The 26,634-nt window shown below is 41.5% G+C and overlaps 2 protein-coding genes across 4 annotated transcripts in view; one reads left to right on the top strand and one right to left on the bottom strand.

The window, feature by feature from the left end:
* Window positions 1-8,074, bottom strand: part of PCNX2 (pecanex 2) — a 153,628-nt gene extending 145,554 nt beyond the window's left edge. Inside the window, exons 1-2 of the mRNA XM_053972346.1 lie at window positions 7,922-8,074; window positions 1,990-2,195 (exon numbers count right to left, since the gene is read on the bottom strand). Of these exons, the coding sequence (XP_053828321.1) occupies window positions 1,990-2,195; window positions 7,922-8,074 (359 nt within the window). The remainder of the gene's footprint in view (window positions 1-1,989; window positions 2,196-7,921) is intronic.
* A 4,641-nt stretch (window positions 8,075-12,715) lies between these two features.
* The window catches only part of MAP3K21 (mitogen-activated protein kinase kinase kinase 21), a 37,544-nt gene continuing 23,625 nt past the window's right edge, over window positions 12,716-26,634 (top strand). For 2 of the 3 annotated variants that reach the window (XM_053974331.1, XM_053974330.1), the window contains exon 1: window positions 12,716-13,645. In XM_053974331.1, coding sequence (XP_053830306.1) covers window positions 12,907-13,645 — 739 coding nt within the window. In that variant the 5' untranslated portion in view covers window positions 12,716-12,906. The remainder of the gene's footprint in view (window positions 13,646-26,634) is intronic. The other variant, XM_053974332.1, reaches the window with a different exon arrangement.

Genomic DNA, 26,634 nt, shown 5'->3' with positions numbered 1-26,634 from the left:
CTTTCACAATTTTTACTTCATAAGTCCTGGAGAATGTAAGACTTATCTAATTGCCTGATTATCTGGAAATCTCCCATAACCACCTACTTGAAATGCAAGACAGAGAGTACTAATACAATCATTAGACCAGAAAATAAACTTTTTGCTCTGGTCTAGGCAAAGCAAATATACAACCATTACTAATTTCATATATTATAAGGCAATTTATTGATCAGTTCCTTTGTGGATACTCTAAACTATCCACTAACTCCTTTTACACATGTTCTACTAGGTTTTCCATGGATATAAGCAGGTATTTTTGGACAAAGTTTACTATCAATAACCTACAAACATTCTATTTCTCAGGTATAGCACAACAAAAATTCATTTTAACAAAAAAAAAAAAAAAATCCAAAAAAAGAAACCAGAAAAACACCACAGTGAAACATTAAAAAACATGGGGTTGGGCTTTTCTATTTGTTCATGGGGTTGTTTATTTTTAAAATTCTAAAGCTGTATATAAGCTATAAAATTATTTATCTGGGGGTCTCTATCATCTTTCCAAAACATTTTTTTTAGTTAACTGGCTTCAAAAACTTGTTCAACCAACCTGCCAACTATCAAGGTCTGTTTAAAAAATTCTGTCATCCATCTAGTCAAAATAATATTAAGATCTTTATTTTCTGACCAAGTACTAATCAATGGATTGTTGTGCATACACAGATCAACCTGGGAGGAACAGTCACGTGATTTAACATGCAACTTTTAAGTTATTCTACCTTCACTGCTCAGCCAAAATAGTCTGAAAGGCATAACCCCATCTAAAATAAAAATGTCGTATGTTTAGTGACACACAGAGGCATTTCTCAGAAGAGTCCTGATGGAGGCAGACCTTTAATGTCCCAGCAATATCACTGCCAGGAGTGTAGCACAGATGTGCACGTGTAAAGACACAGAAGAGCAGCAGCACAGAGGAACACAATCTTGATACTACTTAGCCAGCACAGAGCTAACAATAGCAATTTCAAATGAATAAAAAAATACCCACAGGTCTTTTATACAGAGCTCTCTGTTGAAGCTTGACTGGTAGATTTAACAAAGCTACTCAATTTAAGCTTACTTTGGACATTTCTACGCTTCTGTCACTTTTAGATACCTTCTTTCAGCATTTTTCACATCTGTCATAACACTTCGTATCACTGAAAGCCACTTGACAGCTTCATTTCTTTGTATGACTCAAGCTTGAGAAACCAGCAGGAACATTCTACCAATACACAAATCTGGAAAACGTCAGTACTAGTCTCCATCTCACTATTGTTTTTACCTTTAATACCATCACAGCCTAGAAGCAGCCTTATTGATTATACGCAGCAAAGACTAATAGAACTTGTCTCCTCGGTAGAGAAGCTACAAAAACCTACCAAATGCCCCTGAGAAATAAAAGCAGTACTAGCTTTCCTCACGAACAGGACCACAGAAGAATCATAAGCAGTCACAGTAAAACATAAGGGGGGAAAGCAACTTATGCATCTAGGTGTGATCTGAGAGGGAAGTTACTAAAAGCACACAAAGGCAACATGAGGTTGCTTTGACTTCCAAAGCCATGATATTAAAGCATTTTCTTTACCAACAGGTGCCTGCCACTTCCTCGCCTCTTCCCAGCAGGTAAGCACAGAAGGAAGAGGAAGGAGCAAGCATTTAAGGCTTCCCCAGAAAATTTCTGCCACGTTTTCTTCAGGATCTGTTAGCACCTCCAGTACATATCTCCTCTGCCACCTTCATGATGCCCAGCTGCTGCCCAACCTCTGAATCACGTGCAGCTCTGCCTGCTTCACCACAAGAACATTTCAGCTACCCAGCTGAAAAGCACTAAGCAAGTTTTTGAAAGTGCCATTCTTTATACAGCTGTAAGGAGTATTCTTGCTTTCAACAGACATTTCTGCTGTGCAGAACCATGGTGCAAACTCACCCATTTTACATAATGTGCCAGCAATGCAAGGAAAACCTTACCTACAATTTGAAGACTGAACCGCTTCTCCTTTTTGAACCTCTGTATCTTTACATTGCCTTCCATTTTTTCTTGAGAGCTTTTGTTGAATTACTTCGCCTTTATCAAACATAAGATGTAAACGGTAGCTGATCACCTTTATTACGGTGAAGAAAACTGTCACTGAGCTGCAGTACACAAAAACTGTCACTGCATTTGCTGGAAAAGCCTACAGAAAGAAATAATGAGGACACAATGATAACAGTTTGCTTTGAGAAAATGCTGCTAAAACTTCTAAATATAATATATGTATTGAGTTCTGCTCACAGAAAAGGTTCAAGGGTTTGTTCAAGTTTCAAACCATTTCACAAGATCTATTCTTCTTTTTATTAGCTGTGGATATTATTTATCATCAAAATCAGCAAAATCTCACCATTGACAAACATTATAAAGCTTTTAAAAATACTGCCATCCCATGTTAATGCAGCTGCAGCCTTTCCTAAACTATGAATTCATAAAAATACAAAATGAAACATTAGTTATCTACAAACACAAAACTTCAGAAAAATTCTGTCATCTTACTCTATATGTCAGCTATGACTCAATAGTAGAACACTGTCATTTGATGTCCATTTCCTAATGCCTCACAACATTTTCCCAAATACCTTAACCACTGAGGAATTTTAAATAATTAGTCAGGACTAGTCAAAACAAACGAATAAAAACACAGAGAGGCATCCTGTCCCAGCTGACATTCAAGGAGTGAGCGACTGGCTATGCGATGCTTAGTTGCCAGCTAGGGTTAAACTATGACACAACCTCTTTGAATTCTTTTTCTAAAGTACATAATTGTTAATTTGCAGCTGTCTGTGATCTGTTTGATGATCTGTGATGAGCACCACAGCTCTTAGTCATTAAAATTAATTACAGTTCAACTATAGTCTGTAAAGTTCTTTCACAGACATGACATACTAACAACTTTTTAATATACAAATACTTCCTTACAGTAACGGGCAAATCATAGCAACGGACACTTGCAGTTATAATTGAAGTACCAAAGTCTTTAGCATTATAGTCATGGAACATGCTTATGTATTGCCATTACACAGCTGCAGTCTCACAGTGAGTTAAATCTCAAAGTTTCAGGGGGTTTATTTAAACAGAAATTTACTACATTCTCACACAGGAACAACAAAAAAATCCAAGCAACACACAAAAACAAAAAAAGGTTTCCAATATTCCAGACTTGCTAAAAGCCTGCTGAAGGTAATTTTTAAGAACAGTCTTTACTTTGGGACTAAATAATTCTTTCAAATTCATAAATAAATCATACCAATCACACAGATAAAGGGAAGGGAACAAGGCATGCTTACTTCATCTTTAGAACAAGTCACCACATTTATCTCGATGTTGAAATTAATATGTTGAATTATTTCTGTGTTGTGACAAGCAAGTGGGATGCAATTCTGATGCTGCTTTTGGCTCACTGGGACTTCATACCATCAAGATATACACATGAAAATTTTCAGGCAAATCCTTTTTTATGACTATTCTGATCCAGATACAAAGAATCTATTGCACAATAGTGGAGGAGCTACTTAGGACGTATGTACTACCAATGATCCCTAATAAGACAGACACAACTTTCTACAAGCTGAGGCTTAAGTCTGGTAAGAGTACTTCATGGTACTGTGAAAATACCAACTCCCAGCATACCCTTCAGTTATTTAGTGAACTCAGGCCAAAGAGAGGATCCATTTGCAAGGTCATGTTCTCAGGGTATAAGGTTTAGTAGATGAGGTTGAAGAACTTGAGGTTAAAGAATTTGTGGTTTATGACTAATGTTTTTACAAAATGAGCAAGAAATTGCTTGGTTTCACAAAGAGCAACAGCCAATTACCTGTAATAACTGTTTAAGAGAGATTTGTTCACCTTCCAAGGAATCTCTTCAAATATACACTAAAAGGCACAGATCAACCACTCATTATTAAATAACAACTCAGAATGGCCCACTAAGAAAATAAGTGTTTTATAGGTGACATTCATAAAGCTTAATAAATATTATATGAATAATGTCAAGAGGACACAACAAAAAGAGATTTCCAGTAGCTCAGCCTATGTGTGCCATGCTACAAGAGAAGCTCAAAGGAAGCTCCTAGATTTTTGAGTGGAAAACAGGGCCAGTTTTAGCAAATGTTGAGTGCTGCATGTCCTCATCCCTGCCTTGTGACCAGACCTACAGGAGCTGTGCCCTGAGCCAGCCCATGGTCTCTGTGCCCATCTGTCCGATAAATGCTGTGTTTTAGTGTGCTCACCACACCAAGACCGTCAATGGCCAGTGCATCTTTAATATTCTGAATCTTGGGGCAGGCTGAGTTCTGCAAGCCAGCAGGTTGCTCCCTGTCAACATGAGGAATTAGGAGAAAGATGATAATGGAAAGCCCTCCATTCTCTGAATCGGGCTTCTTGCATAAGGTACCAGTGTAATATGACTGCAGTTGGTGTTCTCAGGGACAGACAGGTGAAAGCTATCAAATCCATGCTAAGGAGGAGCTAAGTTACAGGCCACTGAGGAATTAGATGATCAAGTCATTTTTGATGCACTAATAGTTATAATTAGCCTGGTTTTCTATGAAAATGAGGTTTTATAATCACACCATGTGTCTGTGTATTCATCATCTCCCTCCATCCCTTCAGCTGAAGGTAGCCAAAGAATTAAAAAGTTATTCAGCAAACTTTAAGAGAATATACCCCACTGGGCAAGGTCACAGCAGCACACCTCCTCCATTAATGAGAGGAACCCACACAGCTCTCTGACCTTTTGATGCCACCCCAGTGACAGGAAAAGCTTCAACTGAGTTGACATCTTATTAAAAGCTATGAAAAAAAAAACCACAAATACAAATTCATTAGAAAGTGGGCTTCATGACTTCCCACAGGTTTCTATGGAAGCTGTAGCCCTAGTTTTCTTCATTCTTTCGTCCCATTAAGAACTCTACCATAATGTACTTTTTGTTCTCCAGTAGCTTCTGTTGTTGTACCCTGCACCAGAATAGCATGGGGTCATAGCCAGAAATGCAGGCTGGTGAGCCCCAAATATGGCCAAACTTACTGCTGTAAATGCGACAGGGTTGACATCACCACGTAAGGAGCACTTTTGCTTGGAGTTTCTGCCTGCCCAGAGATTGTTCTCTGAAGAACAGCCACATTCTCCTTCACGTGTCTACTGGCTTATTCGAGTAGCACAAAGGTGGAGGTGACTGAGATATGTACATAAAGGTATGTAACCTTTGAACACAATACCACGCCTTGTAAATTGGGCTGAATGAGAAAGGGTGCTTAGACCCAGATGCATCCCACCCACTGCTAGAGCCCCTGAGACATCTAAAGCAAGGCAGTGCTGCATCTGGGCCTCACTGTCTCTGGTGTGCTACAGAACACAAATAAGGGAACTACCAAACAAATGTTCAGTCAGCCACTTCCAACAGAGACATGCATAGGAGATATGATACTGGGGGCCAAAGATCCATGTTTATCTGTTAATTAAGGTGAATCAATATTAAGAGATATCCATCACACAATATAAAATATGGGAAAGCAGGTAGCAAAAAAATTCCTGGGGTGTACATTGAGTTCTAAGTGTGTCCTACCACACAACAAATATAGTACATAACAGGGTAGCCTATCTCTCTGCTGCGGAGATGTATGTATTCTTAACTTTTACAGAGAGATAGAGTGGGGTAAAAGGCAGCCACGTGGGACTGGAAGCAGCTGACACACTGCTAGTTTTATCACAGTTTACCTCTGAGTAATTTATGTGCCCACACCCTTATACTGCCATGTTGTACTTCTCCTATCACAGCATGATTTGAAGATCTAGTGTGTGAGAAGTAACAAGCCTGCAAGTTTAAGGGTTCCCTGTCCAACAAAAGGCAGGAGAAACATTCAGTACATTGTTTTGGGCAGTCACCCAAATACAATGCACATTCTCTTGCAGCTTGTAAAATAAGCTATAGCACAAGTATTTCCTGAAGTTGCATCTCTAGGTCACTGGTGTTTTACTGGGGCTGAATACTAATGAGTTATCACTATTTTCATGTGCAAAACACCCAGGGATCCTCAATTGGGTGGAACAAGATAACGTTAATTCTTAATATATTATGAAAGTTGATAAGGCACAGTTAGAAGAGATCTCTTTATAATTTTGAAAGTTGATTTGAACAGCAATGATGCTCCAAATATCCAATGTACATTGTTAATGCTTAAATGATAAAGAAAATAAAGTAATGGAAACACAGAGCTGCATTTTCAGGGGTGGGGAAAGCTAATAAAGGAATCCTTAGTACCAAAGTAAGCTGTGCTGAATAAGCTAGAGAAAGAAATTCTCAATCCACACAACAGAAACAACTTGATACTTTAAGCTTCTCAATGCTACCATCAGCATGCCTCTGCTGAGCCACTGTGAAAAAACTAAAAACAGATGGATGAGTTTTGACACTTAATTCAAGTCACACTGTTTCAGAGAGACTTCCTGACTTCAACAAAAGATTATCCCAAGCAAATCAAAAATTTAAGAAGTAGTACTCTGATCTGTTTTCATTTTGCCATTTCAAGAAACATCACTGACTGCTTTTGCTGAATCCAAAATATTGGTGTCAAGTATGTAACAAAAATATCACCCCAAATATTACTGAATATTATAAAAAAAATTTCTCATAAACCAGAAAAAAACAGAAAAAAGCAGGTTCAAGTTTCTAAGTTACAAGAACAGATGTCTTACATAAAGTTTACAAAGCCTTAGAAACAAGTCACTTGAAAACAAGAAAATATGTAAGAATATAATTACTGTTAGGCAGCCATCATAATAAACACTTTATTCTTATCAAGGACAAAGAATTCCCATAGCAATATGTTAGCTCAAGAACGTAAGTCCTGCATTTAACCAGATGATTTATCAGAAGTCAGTCTGCAGAAAAAGCAAGTCCATCTAGACAGGCAAAGATGATGCTCAAGAGAATTCAGTAGATAAGTCACATTTTCTCTGGTTCCTTAACTCCATGAGCCATTCTTACAGGAATTCACTGCAATCCATGCCACAAAATCCAATACCAATTCACACTTAAAAATACAAGATTTGTTTTCCCCTGGGATTACAAGGAGATTCATAAATGCTCTTTCCTTTTGATAATCAGGCCCATATCTGACTATGTAGGGTGAACAAACCTATTTAGAACTTGAGAATTTAGTTGAGTCACTCCAGGAACCAGATGGATGGAACCTGTTTCTAACGGAAGCAACATTACCTTATAATCACTTAAGGACACACCAAAATAGATTCGATGATCTAGCATACTTTAAGCTTTTCTCACACAGTAGGAAAACAGACAAAAACAAGAGCAGAAGTTTCAAGCTTTTCAGGAAAATAAATTTTAAAGTCCAGCAAAGAAACTCTAGTTACTATCACTTGCAAAGTTTAAATTTCAGGACAAAGGGAGCTGCATGTCACAAAAAGCCATGTGATGCACCAGTGACATTCAGCAAGGTATATTAATTACATGGCATCTGGATTTTTCCATTTATTTACCCTTCTCAGCAGGTAAGACTGGGTCAAACTTAAAAAAAAAAAAAAAAAAAAATCACAAAACACCTGTCTCCAAAAGAGATTTTTGAACAAACGTCCCACGGTCATTCAGCACTTGCAGAGGCCATTGCTGCACCCCTACCCAACTCCTTCGGCAGGGCTAAGGGTCCGGCCCCTGCCTAGCGCAGCCGGCGGACTCACCCCGTTAACCTTTAGACACAAAACCCTCAGGTAAAGCCCAGAATGCCCAATATTTAAGCTCCCCAGAGGGCAGTTTACAGCCGCCTGAGCGCACACGCCCTCGCCGCCTGAGGGCCGGAGCCCGCGGCTCCCACCCCGACACCCACTGCCGCCCGCCCCCGAGCCCCTCTCACCAAGTGCAGGGCCATGGGCAGCGTCAGCAGGAACAGCCACAGATAGAGGTGGCAGCTGTTGGTGAAGGCGCCCTGCTCCGGGTCGTGGTACCAGCCCCCGGTCAGCGCCGCCCACACGCCCTGCCCCACGAGCCGCGCCGCCGGCGACACCATGGCCGCGCCCCGCCACCGCCGCCCCTCAGCCGCCCGCCGCCGCCGCCGCCGCCATGCCGGGCGCCCGCGGATTCTCCCATGGTGCCCCGCGACGCCGAGCATCCCGCCCGCCCCACCCCAGGCGCCGCCGCCGCTGCCGGGGGGCGCTGTCACGGGCCGCCCCCCGTCGAGCACTGCGCCCGCTCTGCCCCGCCGCGGAGCCGAGGCCACCGCCCCACCGGGGTCCGCGCCCGGCTGCCGGGAGCGGCGGCAGCGCTCGGAGGCCGCGGGGCGGAGCGGGGCCGGGCCGAGCCGCGGCGGAGGGGGGGCGATTCTGGCGCGGGGGTGTCCGTCACGGCCGCGTCCCGCCCCGGGCACCGCGAGGTGCGTTCACAGGTGCAAAAAGAGCGCGGCACAGGGGCAGCCCCGGCGGCCGCCAGCTGGGCTGCGCGCCTCGCCGGCCACTCCCCCACCGCAGGGTTCTCACTGATCCTGCCCTATACATCACGAGTTTCCGATCTGCGAGCTCTGCCCAACTTTAATGTCACCCGTTTTGCGTTGACTTAAGATGTGTTTTGGGCGGGATGGGGGGAATTCCTCAAAAAACCCATTCGTATTCTTTCAAGAATGGGTTTAGAGAAAAGCCCAGTGTGCCTTCGTTGAATGCTTTCATGCAGCTGACCTCAAACTAGCGGAGTGAGGAGGTAGGGGCGGGCTGGAGGAAGCATAGGCGAAGTGGGCGAGAGTGGGGCTGAAAAGGTGATGGAGCTGAGTGGAAGCCTTGAGCAGGGGAGACTAAAGTCGGTGAAGAATGAGGCATAATGATACCAGGTATATTCTTATAGGACACCTCCGAAGGAAGGGGTGCAAGGGTGGGTTGTGAACACCAGGGCTGACCTCACACGGTGCTCACGACCTCCCATCCCTGACCATCAGAAAATAGCGGTGAAATTCAATTTTAAGTGTCTCACCGACCCCTCTAGGGACTGTTCCACATGTATAGACCTTTATTGCAGTCAATTTTGTGAAGGATGCATGTATGTAATGGATACAGCTATGATCTTGCATACATCACCAAATTTACCCTACTTCAATTGTTCCTGACTTTGGCTTCAGTTTCACAGACCAAACATGCCATTCTGCTGTACTTTGTGTGGATTTTTTTCTTTTTTTTGACAAAGGTAAGAGACCACAGATGCTATTATAGTAATTGTGAGCTCATGAACCACATACCTCAACCTTCTTCCTGATTTCACAGGTGATGTGGCTGTGCTGGATGCTAGTTTTGGCTTGATGGGAGGGATGATACAGCACTATGAACAAGCAGTTGGGAGCAGGGGAGGAATGGCATCGTCTCCCTCAGCAGCACTGCCACCATTAGATGCCTGAGGATCTAAAGCCTTGGGGCTTGAATACTTGCTCAGTGTGACCTCAGGAAGTTTCCTTAGCTGTTCGTGAGCTGAATGAAGGAGGCACAGTCCTGGCCGTGCCTCATGTGCTACTCCTGTAAACACATCTTGCCCAAACTTCTGCCTTGTTGAGTGATTTTTTTTTTTTTTTTATCCTTTGCAGGTTCTTTTCAAAGATGTCAAAGTTTATTAAACCAATTGTAATGATTGAATCAAGTGCAATATGCAGCTAATAGTAATGTTTTGATGTATGATAACTAAAAAGGTTAAGTTTCAGAAACAACTGAAGTCATTTTCCCACAGGCAGACTAGCAAATAATTTTGTTTACATGCATAGCTCCAAAATAGAAAGGTGGATAAACTAGGGTGCAAATAGAAAGCTTCTTCAAAACCTCCTCTCGTCTGTTTTTTTTGAGACCTCTAACTCATGTAGGTTACAATGTGGAAGGCCTAGATAATGCAAACTGCAATTGATATTAGGTTGACTTGTTGGTTTTAGCTGGTTTTGGCTGGGATAGTGTCATTTTTCTTCTTGGTAGCTGGTACAGTGCCATGTGTTGGATTCCATATGAGAATACTGTTGATAAATCAGTGATATTTTGGTTGTTGCTATGTCATGTTTGTCTTAAATCGAGGAACTTTTTGTGTCTCATGTCCTGCCAGCGAGGTGGTACAAAAAAGAAAAACTGGGAGGGGCAGGTGACTGAAACTTCCCAAAGGGATATCCTAGACCATATGACATCATGCTCAGTATATAAAGTGGGGGGAAGAAGGAGTAAGAGGGGGACACTTGGAGTGATAGTGTTTGTCTTCCCAAGTAACTATTACATGTGATGGGGCCCTGCTCTCCTGGAGATAGCTGAACACCTGCCTGCCCATGAAAAGTGGTGAATTAAGTCCTTGTATTGTTTTGATTGTGAGCATGGCTTTTCTTTTCCTATTAAACTGTCTTAACTCACAAGTTTTCTCATTTTTACTCTTCTGATTCTCTCCTCAGTCCTACTGGTGGGGGAGTGAGTGAGTGCCTGCATGGGGGTTGGCTGCTGACTGGGGTTAAACTATGACACTTATCCACACATCAGTGGAATCTTTGAACTCTTCCTCATTTTTGGATAATGCTGACACCAAGTATTTTTTTTGTATGATACTTGCAGTTATGAAGGGTTCCTGTAATTTCCAGGTCAGGATATGTGTTCTGAACACAAGGTAGATGCACAGTATTATAGCTACACAGTTGCAGGAGTGCCAAAGATGAAAAAAGGGACCTCTTTTCTCAACAGAGAGATGCCAGAGAGACCCAGAAAGAGTCTGAGCCGCCTGTACGGCGCTCTTTTAACCGTTAACTCCACTAGGTGGTGTCGTCAGGAAAGTTAAGGGCACTTTACACTGTTTTGTGTCATAATATTTCCATTGGAAATATACACCAATATCCTGGAACGCTGGGTGCTGAAGAAACACTGCACAAAGTCTAACCCGAGTGCAGTGATTGCTAGTGGACAGTGGCACTTCAGAAAGCAAATTTTGGAATAATAGCTCTAGATAAATATTTAAACATTTCACTGTACTGCAACCAATACCTTGTCTGACCCAAAACATTCCACACTTAATTAGTTCCTGCAGATTCTTTTAGATAACAAAGTACAAGGTGGAATTTGTGTGGCAGAACGCTTGTATTACAACATACTTTATGGCTTTTATAATAAGGCAAATATGCAGATAAGGGAAAGGCTCTCTGAATAGCTGCAAGGCAATGTTATATTAAAGGAAATGGGAGAAGACTTGATAGACATACTGGTTCCACATTCTTTCTTTTTGGTTAATGTGGTTCAGTAAGTCACTTTAGCATAATTGTATTTTTGTGTGGTGTATAACTATAAATACAGAGGGATAAACAAGAATTTATGATTTTGAATACTGTAAATTTTTTTAATTACTGTCTTTATGTTCAAACCTTCCTTCTGTGGTATCCAGCTGCAAATTTTGTGTTTATGTAGAGATGTACGGTGCTCTGAATGTAGGTTTTTCTACAAAATATTGAGTGTTCATCGCATCAGGCCATTCAACACAGCAGTGCAGTTTTACACCTTTCCCGAGCCTTTACTGTCCTCCTCAGGGCCTCTGCTGAGGAGGCCACATCCATAACCACAGGTCCCACAGCACAGTGATTGGCTCCTGGCATGAAAACTCATTTCCTTCCACTTTGAACCACTGTTTCCCACCACACTGGCGAGACAGGAGGGCGTCCCCAGCCCACACACTTCCCTCCAACTTCCAAGGAAATGAGAACTGTAGTTTAGAAAGTGATACGATTTTTCCACTTAAAACCAGGAGAATCTTCACCCAGAAATAGCACATACACAGCATTTGCTATTTTCAGGCAACCTCTTAATTGAAAGGATTGTGTGATCACACCACACAGGGCTGTGACTCTCTCAGCACGTACATGGACAGGGTGGTGAGCAGGGGAGAGTTGGAGTGGGTCCAGAGAAGGGCAACAAAGATAATTAAGGGCCTGGAGCATCTCTCACAAGGACAGGCTGAGGGAGCTGGGCCTGTTCAGCCTCGAGCAGAGATGACTGAGAAGGGACCTCATCAATGTCTATCAGTATTTAAAGGGAGGGTGCCAAGAGGATGGAGCCAGACTCTTCTGAGTGGGGCTGAGCAATAGGACAAGAGGCAACAGGCAGAAAACTGATGCACAGGAAATTCCACCTGAATATGAGAAAGAACTTCTTTACTGTGAGAGTGACTGAGCACTGGAACAGATTGTCTGGAGAGGTTGTGGAGTCTCCTTCACTGGAGATGTTCAAGAATCTCACATCAATCCTGTGCCACGTGCTCTAGGATGGCCCTGCTTGAGCAGGGAGCTTGGAACAGATGGCCCACTGTGGTCCCTTCCAACCTGACCCATTCTGTGAGAGCTCACGAGCGGCGGAGGCAGGTGGCAGAGCAAGCACGAACCGAGGAAGTTCGGTTTCTTCAGAACCCTCTTGGGGTTTGTTCAAAAGGAGCCCCAAAACCGCACAAGGAAGGAGAGGGGAAGCTGCGGCGGAGGCACAAGCCCTCAGCCCGGTCTGCAGCCGCTGAGGGACAAAAGGCGGATCACAGGCCACTCGTCCCCCTGCTCTGCGGAACCGCACCCGCGCCACGTGACGGCGGGCGGCCAATGGGTGGGCCCGGCCGGGCGGGCGCGGGGCACCGGCGCTGCCCTCCCCGCCTTTCCCGCGCGCGCCTGCGCTCTCCCCGCCGGAGCTCCGCGTCGGCGGCGGCGACCGGGGCCAGAAGGCCCCGCCCCTGCCCGCGCCCCGCCCTCCCCTCCCGCGACTCCCGCTCGGCGGCGGCAGCGACGACGACGACGGCGGCGGCAGGTGAGGATGCGGCTGGGCGGGCGCTTCCGCGTCGGCGGCGCTGCTGCTGGCAGCCGCCGGGGCTGAGGTCGCTGCCATGGCTCTGCCGGGCGCCGGGGCGGCGGCGGCGGCCGCCGGTGGCAGCGGGGGTCCGTGTCCGTTGTGGACGGCGCTGTACGACTACGAGGCGAGCGGCGAGGACGAGCTGAGCCTGCGGCGAGGGGACGTGGTGGAGGTGCTGTCGCAGGACGCGGCGGTGTCCGGCGACGACGGCTGGTGGGCGGGGAAGATCCGCCGCCGCCTCGGCATCTTCCCGGCCAACTACGTGACCCGCCAGCCCCGCAATGGAGCGGCGGCGGGGGGCGGCGGGCGGGGGGACCCCGCGGGGACCCTAACGGAGATCGACTTCCAGCACCTGGAGCTGCAGGAGATCATCGGCGTGGGGGGCTTCGGGAAGGTGTACCGGGCCACCTGGCGGGGCCGCGAGGTGGCCGTGAAGGCGGCACGGCAGGACCCCGACCAGGACATCACGGCCACGGCGGAGAGCGTGCGGCAGGAGGCCAAGCTCTTCTCCATGCTGCGGCACCCCAACATCATCGCCCTGCACGGGGTCTGTCTGCGGGAGCCAAACCTCTGCCTCGTCATGGAGTTCGCCCGCGGCGGATCCCTCAACAGGGCCCTGGCCGCCGCCCCCGGGGCCGCAGCCGCCCGCGGGGGCCGCCGCATCCCCCCGCACATCTTGGTGAACTGGGCGGTGCAGATCGCCCGCGGCATGCTCTACCTGCACGACGAGGCCATCGTCCCCATCCTGCACCGGGACCTCAAGTCGAGCAACAGTGAGTCTCGGGCGGGGCGGTGGGGGGAGGTGACGAGGGACCTTCGGACCGCGACGGCGAGGGGATGTCCCCGCCTTAGGCCGCTGGGCCGGGGGAATCCCGGCGTGGCCCCGGCGTGAGCCCGGCGTAGCGGCGCTGGCCGCGGCGCGGGGGCGGGTGGCCGGGCTTGGACGGGCTCCGTCCGAGAGCCGTGTTCCACCGCGGGATGGGTGTCGCAACTTGGGCACCCCGTGCCAGAAGCTTGGGCAAGCGGCAGGTCGGTTTGCCGGGCTGTGAGCTGGCTACGAACTCGTGGAAAGGTCGGGAGGAACCGGAGGTACCTTCAGCACACGCAAAGTCCTGCCCCCTCAGAGGGAGGCTCCGTTAGAGCCGGATAAAATCCTGTGCGCAACCACAACTGCAAATCTACAAGGCTGTTTTTACTCTGATGCATTGTGTGGTCCTGCCTTTTAAAACTTACCCAAGGAACCAAGCGCCTTGTAAAGAAAAGATTTAATAAGGGTATCACTTCTGTTTCACTGCCGAACAATCATATGTGTTTCTGTTTTTCACTGCATGCATTTACCATTGTTAAAATTTACCCAGTTAGCCAACACTGAGGTGGAAAAGACAAGTAACTTAAAACCAGTAGAAACTGTTGTTCAGATGCCAGATTTGCTTTCATTCCCTTGGCTGCACCTGGAGCAATGAGGGAGTTGCTCAATTTGTGCTTAATGGCTCCTTGGTCCATCTGACAATACAGAAGCATCTGAGATTTGGCCACTGTGCATTTGGAAAGCTGGTTTACTAGAATAGTGTTTATGGATTGCCGTTGCAGTTGTGTTTAGAAATGATGACCTGAAGGTGGAAATCGGTGTGTTTCCCTAAATCTCAACTCTTTCATTTTTGTTCTGAATGTTCCAAAAGTGCAGCAATGTGTTAGTCTTTTTTTTTTTTTTTTTTTTTTTCCAGTTAGGAGTCCTTAAGTAGTCCAGTAGAACTAAAAAAGCTTTGTTCAAGTTTGAAGCACTTTGTTTAAGAGGCTGTGTGTCTTGAAGGTCACCATGCATGGGCTGTTAAGACAAGGCTCAGTCATGGGACTGACTGTTCTGAGAATACTCTCACTATTTGTTTGATAAAGAAAGAACCTAGCTCAGCTGTGTTTGTAATTATGTTTGTAGCACAGGCGGTGAACTCATGGACATTTAGCGTCATAGCCAACACCTTTATTTCTAGCAAGTGGTCTGTAGCCCAGCTTGTGCCCTTTTAGTTTGCTTCTGTGTTCAGAATGAGATGCTGCACCTTGAGCATTTAGTGGCTCTCCTTAGACAGAGTGGGCTGCTGCATGCTAGCAGCATGTTCAGTGACAAAGTTCATGTCTGAAATGAATTCATAACCCTGTGGTTTAGCATAACACTGGGAACTGAGTTGGGTACTGCTGAGAACTGATTACCATTATCATCTTTTCATATAGGGGTAATAGCAGAGCATTTAAAAAATATAATTCTGATTATAACCTCAGCATATGTGCCTATTCACTGCTTCCATTACTAACTCCTCTTGCAGATGCACTTAACTTGAGCTAGTTAGATCTCTCACCTGTATTTCTTAGTCTTAGCAAGATACTTCAAACAAACTTCTTAGTTTGAAGAAGTACTGAATATGCTAAATAGAATTATGACTCTTGACCATCCACCTAAAAGATAGTGTTAGAAGACAATGGTGTACTGGTGGTACCATATACTGTTTAACAGCATGAATTTAAAATGACTGCAAGTCATGGCAGTATCCCCTGTTCTGGTAACTCATCCATTCATTGAAATTTCCCTTCATTCTTATTCTGTAGTCTTTTGCAGTCTTGCACAGTGGGAGTGGAATGCTGCCAGGGTTGACTGAGTGATTTACTTGGCATGGATAATAACAGCTCTGCAGTGGCTGCAGCTCCAGGCAGGGGTCTGGCAGCACCCATTCCTCACCTGCTCGTTGCTGCTTTCCAGGCACTGCTAGTGGTGGTGGGTCAGTGCTTACCCTTAAGCAGCTCTAGGTAGTAGTATATGAATGTATCAATTTTGTGCTGGCTTAGTTATTTTTGTTAAGAAGGATGTTTTTTCTTCCTCAGACAATAAATTAGAAAAATTACTGCCCTTAATACGGTGTGGTAAGGAATGCTTCTCAAACTATTTCCCTAGCAAGCAGGCAGGAACTAATTTTTCCAGCCAGGGAAAGGGAGCCCCTTCTACCAGTGTATTTGATCCAGAGAAGGTATATGTCTGGGCTTGTGGTTGGCAGGCAATAGCAAGCATCTCAAAGGCAAGCATGTTACTTCTCTCAGTGCAGTTTTATGGAGTTGGGATCTCTGTAGCATATCTAGTGTGGTTTCACTGATGCCAAATTGACAGGACTGAAGAGGAAGTGCTACAAAGAGAAGGGCCATGAGAGCAGCCAGTTTTTATTAACAGCAGTGACTATCTAGGTTTGAATGCTCTTTTTTTCATTGGTCTCCTTTTGGGAGGTGAGAAAAGGTTTGTGTTTCTGCCTGAGTAAGGGAAATTTGTAGGTAAACAAATGTTTTCCATATTGGAAAGGAAAACTAACAAACTTGGTTTTGAGGGCTGAACAGGGAAGTAAATTGTAACTCATGAGTTTTATTAACAGCAGAGGGAGTTTCTTCAGTTCTGGAGTCCACAGAAAATAGATTTAAATGTTCAGGCTTTTCAGAAGCAGATAAAACAAAGGCGTAAAGAACTCTTAGCTTTAGATATGTGTGATTAAATGAAACTTACTAACCATGCTCTCTAATGTTGCCTTACAAATTCAATAAAGATGTTGCTTTTTAAAACCTTGTGTGGCTGAAGTGGTGAGAAGTTTCACTGACAAAGATCATGGCCTGTTTTGAGGATAACGTCTCATAAGCAGTTCTGACATTCCTCGATGTACTTTATAGATTAAGGGCATAATCTAAAATTAAAGATTAAGACATGAGTTTTACCTAATCTAAAATCTGAATAAAAATCATAGAAGAAAAAAAATTTTTTTCAAACATCATTGTTAGTCAAGGAATTCTGAATTAATTGATGCTTTAACTGAAAAAATGTCTTATAAATTGTGAAAATACTCAAATATTTCTAACTTTGTCTTCTGGGTAGGAATTTATTCTTGATTAAGCATGCCAGCTGATTATGAAAAAAAATTAGGTTTTACTGGAAATAAAAGACAGGAAATCATCTACAAGACTAGACACTAATAGTTATTTGTGTCTTTTTACCACATCTCAGCTGTTTTTCTGACTCTTTGGAAGGGCAACTTTTTTCTCTGAGGGGATAAAATTTCTTGCTTCTGAGTAAGGACACCCCATTATTTTCAATACCTGTGGTTGTGTAAGGGGTCAGCATAGCCTCCCCTGATTATTCTATCCTGAAGAAAGCTAGTAATATGTTCAGGTAGAGTATGCCACATTTTCACTTTCTGAAGTCAAGGGTAGAGAAAATTGAGGTTTGGGATTCTGGGGTTGATTTCAGACTGTGCACTACTTCTGCCTTTTAAAAAATGCACTTTAGTGCAGCAGCCTTGTGTACTTGTAGGAAGCATTGCAATAAGTTCAGAATATCTTGCTTATGGCATAGACCTATCCATGATTACAGAGTTGATTATGTGTAGGTTAAGTGTACTAACACAGTACTGATAAAGTGCTCTGTGCTCACTTGTCATAGATGGATATGCCAGCAGGGTTCAGTTTGCTGTGGTTTTCACCAGCTCCTCCAACAATCCAGGGTCTTTTGCAGCTCTCAGCTCTATAAAGGGCACTGAGTTTATATTGCTTTTTGAAATTGTCAAGGTCAGCTTGAGTTTCAAGGATTGTTGAATAAGGCCATGGAAGTGACAGTTCTAATGAGAACTACTTGGAATTTGAAGGAATCAAACATATGAGACACCAACCCACTGTAATGTCATGTTCTTCAAACTAGTATAATGAGTAGCAGTTAGAGAATATAAACCATTTGATTTTAAAACCTTAAAAGGAAGTGTGATGTGTTTTCACAGAACTGTTGACTCAGTAGCTTTTGTTGAGGCAAGGTGTCCTGGAGTTTGAAAAAAGCAAGAACAAATTATCTCTGGTTCTTTGCTTTTACAGGTTATTTGTAGCAGAATTGCTCAAATTATGCTATTAAACACCTTCTAAAATAAGATGGAGATGTTTTCCAGAATTCGTAAAAACTGCTTTCTCTCAAACTTCTCTGTATAGCAACTTTAGGCTAGCTGTTCAGGGAGAGGAAGAGATCGAAACTAGAGTTAAGCCTGTCTGCTATTTTCTGAACTGATTTTATGTATTCTGAAATCACTAGGGTGCATAATTTGTCTCTTTACTGTTTTGAAGAGGTTAAGACTTTTTCACATCGTAAGTGCAGCTTTTATTAAATGCTTGAAATGCGGAATCTTGTACAGTTACCAAGAGAATTCAAAATTACATTCTTACATTATTGCACTTGTCTTTGGTAGTTTTGAGAGAGAAGAGAAATGACTTTTCAGTAGATTTGAGCTTCAATGTAACTTCCTTTGAAAATAAAGTTCCAAGATGCCCACTGATGGCAGTGAAACTTGGAGGTTTTTTTGTCAGTAGCACTGTGCCAATTACTGCTCACCTATTGTGGTGTAACAAAACTAAAAAAGCTGATGTATTCTGCATCTCAGTCTCCTCCTCTTGGCAATCCCATTTGTAGAACTTACAGTCTCATATTGGCTTCCACATCTCCAGTGTCCCTGATGGGCTAAGCCTGACTGTCCCAAGGTGCCTATCTCCAGTGCTGGGTGACTCAGGCACCTCCTGTAGCATTCTGTATATGCTGTAATTGGTTTGACATTGCTTGTACTGCCTGGCTAGCTGCTAAGCTCCTGGTGGCTGGTGTCTCTGGGGTCTGGAGGGGAGTGGGTGTTTTTCCTGGCAGAACTAACTGAAGTTCCTCTGCCAGAAGGCAACCGATTTTCATAAAACCTATAGGAACCACATCTTTGAGAGTGTGGCATCACTTTGATAACTGTCAATCAGGTAGAATAGTGGGCCAGAAGTTATTTAGCATTTTAAAATCTGTAAGCTGTAGTTTTCCATGCTGTCTTCATATAGGAAGTCACAGTATTTGAATGCTTTATATTGTTTTAATTACTTAAAATCACATAAAGTTAGAAATTATGCCAGGTGTACCATGTTCCTATCCCATCTCTGAGAGGCGGCAGCCCTGCCTTGTGCTTTGCTGTAAAAATCATGCTGCTGCATTGCAACATTAAGAACTGGTCATACATCCTGAAGCATCTGGAAGTGTATATGCAGGAAGGAGCACTGGTTTTTATAACCTTGTTGGCTAAGTATTCTTTAAGAAAAACACAGAAAACCAAAATCAAATCACCTTCATGCAAATATCAGTAGGATTGCAAAATTTCATTAATTTTGGAAACAACATCTGTTTTGAAGGTTGTGATCTACTTAAAGTTAGCGTGCCATTGAATTCCAGGAAGTTTTTCTTTTGAATGTCCTTATGTCAAATGAAAGAGTTCTGTGTTTCATGAAACATTGCTCCCAGTATTTTTTTTTTTTTTCATTATTTCATGTCTGCTCAGACTATGTAGATAGGGATTCTATTTTCTGAAAGGCCCTGAAGGTTAGCTGGATTCTGTGGGAGCATCAGTTGCTTAGCAGCCTTGAGCTAGAGTATTATCTTTTTCCAGTTCATCAAAGGCAATGCTATGTGTTATACCTGTTTTAATATTCTCTTGATATATATGCCTGTTGCATATAAATATGTTGTATAGTTTATGTCCAGAAACATGCTGGAATTCAAGAGAGAACAGTTTTGAGTAACTGGTTACTGCGTTTGTCTCGATCCACCATAGAAATAACTAAAGTGTTAATAACTATAGTGTTAAAATGTTGTAGAGGCCTAATTTCCAGTTGAAGGATGTGTTTCAACATTTAAAAATAATATTCAGGAACATTATGATTTTAGTACAATATCCATCAAATGAAATTTTGTGAACTACTGCTCTGTAACACAATATTTGTATAGTCTAAGCTTTCAGAGGAGGAATAATATCCAGCAGTTATTTTATTTGTAGATGAAAACTTAACTGCAGTAGCCATTTATTTCACCTCAATTGCTGCCTTTAAATTTGCTTTTGTTTGATGTTTTTCTGTTTCTCAAATCTGGACATTAACAGGTGAGAAAGATTGCTCATTACTTTAGAACAAAGTCCCTCAAATTTAACAAGGCTGAAGTATACTTACATGTAGTGCTTTATACTGAAACCAAGACTCTAGGCTGAAACACTAGCTATATGTAATTTGATTAATTAAAACCTCATGAACTTTTAATACCCCTATTTATAACTCATTTTTAATTCTGACTTTCATTTTAATGTTTTCCCAACTATGTCCATCTGACAGCTGTAGAGAGTTGTTTCTTATTTGGTGTTGAGACTGCATCTCTAACAGGTTGGATTATTTAGTCCAGAATAATATTACTTTGATCTTTCTCTGGATCTAACTTGGTTTTTCATGTCTTCTTCTCTCTGTCTTTGTTCTGTCTGTCATTGTAAAACACCAAGTGATCTGGTTTATAACTTTTGGAAGATTTTCTTTTCTGCTTTGTTATACTCATTCCTAGCAAGTTTCTTCAGGACTTTCATTTGTACCAGGGTTTCTGGTGACCTCTTCATGGAGAATGTGGGGAGTCACATTCTAGTCTGTATGTTGTGTTTGCTCACTGGTTTTGATGATAAAGAGTTCTGTTTTGGGGTAGCATTATAAATTGAAGTGTAGGACTTTGGATAAAAGTGTTTTTAATATTTGTGTCTTAAAGAAGACTTCAAGCATTATTTGGCTCAATTTTTTTTTTTTTTTTATAGCTAGTACCCTAAAGATATGTTCATATACCTTTTTGCCTCTGAAAATTATGCTGGGCAAGCAACCCATTTCCACAAAGGTCAGCGGAAAACCAGACAGCTACACACCTCCCATTAGCTGTTAAAATACTTATACAATTTTGTTAATTCCCCTAAACAGTGAAAAATAAGTTTAACTGCTGACCATAGCACTTGTTTAATGAGGTATTGTACTTAAATAAACAGACTGTAAAGTGTGGTTGGGATTTAGACATTGGTGGTGTTATCCAAGCATTAGAAGAAATTGAGATATAACTGAGTTGTCAGTTACAGATTATTCCCCCATCCACATTGGAGCTGCAGGGACAAGGCGTATCTTTGGACCCTCTTAGCAAATGTTAAAAGTTCCATGAAAATGTTCTTCATCCTCAAAATAATAGAGAAGTAACACATCACTGAACTGTATTTGGATGTTGAATGCTGTTTTGTGGTTTCTTTGACCTTAGAAGAGAATGGCTTTTTGTTTGCAATCTGTGAGTTTTCTTACCACTGAGTATGAACTTTCTTGTAAACTTGCTTCAGTGTTTCAAGTTCTGAAACACGCTGACCTTGTATGATAAACATTTGCAAGGAGTGGTTGAGTGTAGGGTAATTTCTGACCTTGAAATTTATTTTTGATTATTTGTTAAAATTTAAGGCATTGAAATTTGTTTCAATGACTTTCAGTAATAATGCTTCTGAAAATGCAGAATTTTTTTTGAGCTTTGGTATTTTTTTGTTTATTAGAAGCAAAATTAGGGCATTAAGTAAACATAAATACAGATTATATATAGATACAAAAAGATAAATACCAAATTACTTGGCTGTCTATATTCACAGTGCAAAAATATCAACTGGTGTAATGTACATTCCTGGATTGACAGCTTTAAACTACATTTCATCATTTTTACCTTGCTTGACCAAATGTGGACTAAGAGCCTACCTCAGTCCGGTCACTGAAAATAAGTGGATGTTTAAATTTTAGCCCTCTTACTGCATGTTAAATTCATGGATTAAATATGGTAAGTTGGAAAAAATTACATATTTGTATAATGTCACCACAGACGTATTCTTCCTTCTTGGAGCTTCTTGCCAGCTTTAACCTTTTTTGTGTAGGATGGGGGTCATAGCTCCAGTTAAATCAGTTCTAGACATGCCAATGTTGGCTACATAATCATTCTTTGTTCTCTTCATAGTGACTAAAATCTCTGTTTTGGCAGGTGTACTATTAACTCAGAGATGATAAGTCAGCCCTCCCTCTCAGAAATGTAGGAGTAAATGCTTAATTGCTGTGGTTCATTATGGGACAAGTTAACCCTTGGAACTGTTTATATTTTAGTTCTAAATGTTCAGGTAGTTTTGTGATTTTCTTTTCTGTTAGGATTAGATGCCACTGTTCTTCCTGAAGTTAATTGCTTTTATTTCCTCCTGTATTAGGAGGAGGAAAAAGAAAGGAAAAAATATTGTACTTTTTAAACTCATTGCTTAATGTTACGCTATTGAGACAAACAATCAGCCTTCCCTTTCATTTTCTCTTCTCAAGAGGATAGCACTGTCAAGTTTGCAGAGTTCTCATTTCAAAATAAGTGTTTTCTTTTTTTCAAGAACTCTGCTGTTCTTGAAAATGCACAGCCCTGAGAAGGTAATGAAGAAACTGCAAGGATGGAATGCAGGAATCCTACCCCACAGAATCTATTTTGATGGGATTTTTTTTTCCTCCCAAGTTTTGTATTTAAAAAAAAAAGTGGACTCAAAAATGGTCTGGTTTTTTTTCTGCTTTGTTTGGTGGGTAACAAGTTGTTTGGCTTTTTTTATTTTTTGTTAAAACAGCAAGATTCTTTCAAATATTCTTTATAAAAGAAACTGACAACCTAAAAATGCTTTATAAAGTGTACCTTATTAAGATTCCTCATAGAAATTGTGTTAACAGGGTTTCCTGTTAACTGATGAAATTCTAACAGAACTTAATGACTAAACCTAACTATCTACAACCAGAATTTGGATTCATAGCAGTTGGCATCTTCAAAGGGGCCCAGGAGTTGATTTTGGTTTATTTAATGGGTTCTTTCCAATAGTAGATTTCGTCAGAGGGGATTTTATAATGGAAAAAAAGGTAGCAAAGCTGGATCCTATCTTTAAATCTCTGACTAAAACTATATGTAAAAGGGTTGACCTGTTTCTATTGCTTGACTTCCTACTTGTTGCAACAGGTGCCACAATGGATTCCTTGGGCAGCTATTAGCTGCATGAGGAGGCTTCCCCAGCCACCTCCAGGCAGCTTCTCCCCCTTCCACCTGTCAGCAGAATCTACACATCCCAGTCTCTGCCTGTGTGGTCAGTAGGTTAAGTTAAAACTTTGGAGAGATTCAGCAGGAAACTACTCTAAGCTAGTTTATTTGCAGGCTTCATTTTCTGCTGAGCTATCTGGCTGGTTGAGTCTCCCAAGATTACCCAGCTGCTAGACTCAGTCTAGGGGGGAAAAGCTGTAGAGGGTGGGGGGCTATAAATGAAGAGGAGGTTAAGGTAAGTGTTTCAGTGGCAGCAGGCTCTTACTGTCTTGGTTGTGACATCAGACTACACCTCTTTACTTCAGCTTTGCCAGTAAGTCACCTTTAAAAATAGAACGTCTTTTTAATTTTTTAGGTATGTATCTATGTATTTCTATTAAACTTTATTTCATTTTGATGTGACTTTTTTTAATATTAAATATTCTAATTTCAGCACATCAAATGTACCTTTGAGATAGGTTACAAAAAATGAAGCAACAAGGAAGTTCGTAATTGTGGTGTGCAATGTGTTATGATCAGGAAAAGTATGCCAACTATGTAAATACTTCCATGTACTCAGAAGCTGTGTATTCTTCTGATTAGCTTGAAATATCAAACTGCATCGAGTCATGTTCTATTGACTTCAGAAATAAAACTATAAATCCAAGCCAAATTTGAATGAAATATTCATAGCTTCAAAACAAAATACTGAAAAGGTGATTTGACTAATGATAGATAACTTAAATTGTAGGTTCTGAAGGAAGGTAACCTCTGTCAGCTCTTGCCCTGGACGCCATTTGTGAGATTATAAACTTCATCTGCATTGCCTGTTCTGTGTGCTGTATGACGTATATTGATTTAGGGAATGGCCAGGTATTAAATTTGGGTTAGGCAGGAAATTAATGTTTTCTCCAAGTTTCTCCTGGAGGAAACTGTACCTGATATGTTATATATTGACGAAGACTTTTTAGGCAGTTTCAAATAAGTGATGACGTTCCTGGTAGATAGAACACAACTGAGTGTTTTAAGTTTTAAAGCTAAGTTTCAATGTTGATTGATTTCCGCGTAATTGTGAAATTATGGAGGAATTGCCTTAATGAGGTTGTTTTTTCTTAAATTTAGTTTTTAAATAGGAGAGTTAAATTCAGTATTTTATTAAAGAGAACTTGAGAATGTTTGGTGTTCAGTCTGCTTCTGATTTTTTGCTGATGTAGTATCCAAATCCAATTTTTTTCAGAATTTACTGCTGATCTAGTATTTAAATTACGATTATTTGAATGTTTACTTATAAATTCTTGTTACCTCTAGTACTTCCTCTTACAGCACAATATACATTTCTGTTTTGCATTACAGACCTATCTGAAGAGCAAGTGAAGCACAAATGGCATGCAGTAAAATAACTTGCAGCACCTGTAGTCTGTGCCAATAACTTGGTAAAACTTCTTCTTTCTCTCAAGTTTCAATTTGCCCAAAGTTGCTTTAATAATAGTTATTAAAGAAGTGAAGGGGAAGCAAAAAATGATGATGCATTTGAGCTGTTGAAATCTCTTGTCCCTTTTCCTCTCTTTCCTTCTCCCTCCATTTTCTTCAGAAGGCAGGTGACTCCTAGTCATTTTTATCCTTTGTGCTTTTCTTATGAAGTTGGTGTGTATTTGTCAATTCATAATGTCGAGGACTTCTTGTGTCAAGTCTTGTCTTGTTTTGGCTTTCCAACTGGGAACACTTGGTTCACGATTCTTTTTTTTTTACGTCTATGTTGGCTCCTTTGAGGTACATTTCTTGGGTTGTTGATTGTTTTGGATTTTTTTTAAGCTGGATATTTTTAGACAAATGCATTTAAGTACAAACTATTCCTTTCAGTTGAGTGTGAAAATTAAGAATGGGTTGTATGCCTACTGTTAAATTACATAGATAATAGAAGAGCACAGTATCCATAGAATAAAAAAGTCTCCTGTATGTGTAATAAGTATTTAAAGGATAAAATTCCCTTGCTGATAGTGACCTCTGAACTTAATCTGGTAAGACCATCACAATCTGACAGATAGTAGCTACAGAGATAGCAGAATCCATCCTGAGAGCCCACAGGAGAAAAGGAAGGTATTTAAGAAGCGGTGCTGCATAGGCAAAAATATCATCTTTTGTATATGCAGAAGAGTTTCTGATCAGTTCATGTTCTCACTGAGATATTTAATTTGTGGTTTGCACACCTAATTTTTTGCACTATGATACTTAATCTACAGTTTAAAATCTGGATATGGCTTCTATAAGCAATGTTGGCATTTTAATTTCCAGTTACAGTTGGAGCCAAATAACAGTTCCAAATGATGGAGGTGGGTCTCTTAATATGGACAAGGTATTGTGTTTCATTAATTGAATATACAGCATTTAATAGGGTTTTTTTTTCTGCTGTTAGTCTCCAGGTAAAGATGCAGGGTAACCCTGCTGGTTTTGTTGCGTGTTGATTTAGTGAAGTAACAGGAACCAGATTTGCTTGCAAACAGTTGGAGAGGGAACTGACTGAGTATAGCGGGAACAGAGACAGTAGCAGCATTGTCTGGACAATCTCTATTTGCAAGTTGAGTTGTACAGCATAACAACTTTCTTTCCTTTATAGTATTCTCTAAGAATGACTTTATCAGTGGTGGTAAATGTAGTGGATATGTAGGCATTCTTACCTATAATCATAGTAACTTAAATAGCTATGGTATTAAATAGCTTACATTTGCAAAGCCCATGATAGTCACCTGTTTAGCAAATTGTAGATAAAGTAGCAAGAAATGGTTGGTAGTAATTGATTATCTTGGGAAAATAAGGTTGCTTAATGTTTTATTTTTAGTACTAACAAAATAGGTAATATAAAGAGGGTATAATAGAAAGTACAAAGATGATAGGGGGGATAGAATGGACTTCGATATTTCAGGATTTTTTTTTTTAAGTATTAGATGGTAGTTTGAATTCAGTACATTTGAACTATTGAAAAGGTGTTCAATCCTTTGCATTGGCTTCTCTCAGAATATCTTCTTAATTATTTTATATGTGTGGTAACTGAAAAAAGTCACCTGAAAACACTGAAATGCATTGTTGATGCAATGCAATAAAACTGACTTTAACTGTATGAAGTCTTTGGATTTAAAAAAAAAATTTCAACTGAAGTGTTGTCTTAAATGGGGACTTTGGCTAGATAAGTTTAGAGAAATACAATCTATATGTACTTAGAAACAAAAAGAAAACCAACACTGTTGGAAATAACCTGCATGAAAAGGGTAGCATTGAAGAGCTTAGTTCTAGGTATAGGTTTCCTAGATGTCCTGCCTAAAATGTCTGTCCAGGCCTCCCTCAGGCTTGCTGTAAATACTGTTTCCTAAATTATATGAATTTTAACAAATAAAAGAGAAGCCGAGGCAGGAATGTGAGCCTTTTATTTAGAATTATGCTTTAAACAAAGTGCTTGCAATTTAAATTAGTACTTCTGGTTCTTCTCTAGGCTTTCAGCTTAGTCTTGAAAGTAGCACTGGGGGTGTCATTCTGTACTTGAGTTTGCCAGACGTGTGCCCCCAGAAATCTGGTTTGTCTAGATGTGCCCTGTTCTATTATTTCTGGCTTATTGGTCTGTATGTAGGCTCTTGCTTAATTTTTCCTTTTCCCCAATAAAATTTCAACCCAAGCTCAAAAGCACAGAGAACGCAGTTCTTGTTCAACTCTGGCCAGACTTGGTCTGCTACTTTATGTATATTTCAGCTTTTGCTCATGTTAAAAAGAGCTTTATTGCCTGTGTGGAGGGTTTGGAGATGGGACTGATGAGATGGGAATGGCACAGGAAAAGGAGTGGCAACT

The sequence above is a fragment of the Vidua macroura genome, chromosome 3, assembly GCF_024509145.1.
Source record: "Vidua macroura isolate BioBank_ID:100142 chromosome 3, ASM2450914v1, whole genome shotgun sequence".
Lineage (NCBI taxonomy): Eukaryota > Metazoa > Chordata > Aves > Passeriformes > Viduidae > Vidua > Vidua macroura.
This window is presented reverse-complemented; position numbering and strand designations above follow the sequence as displayed.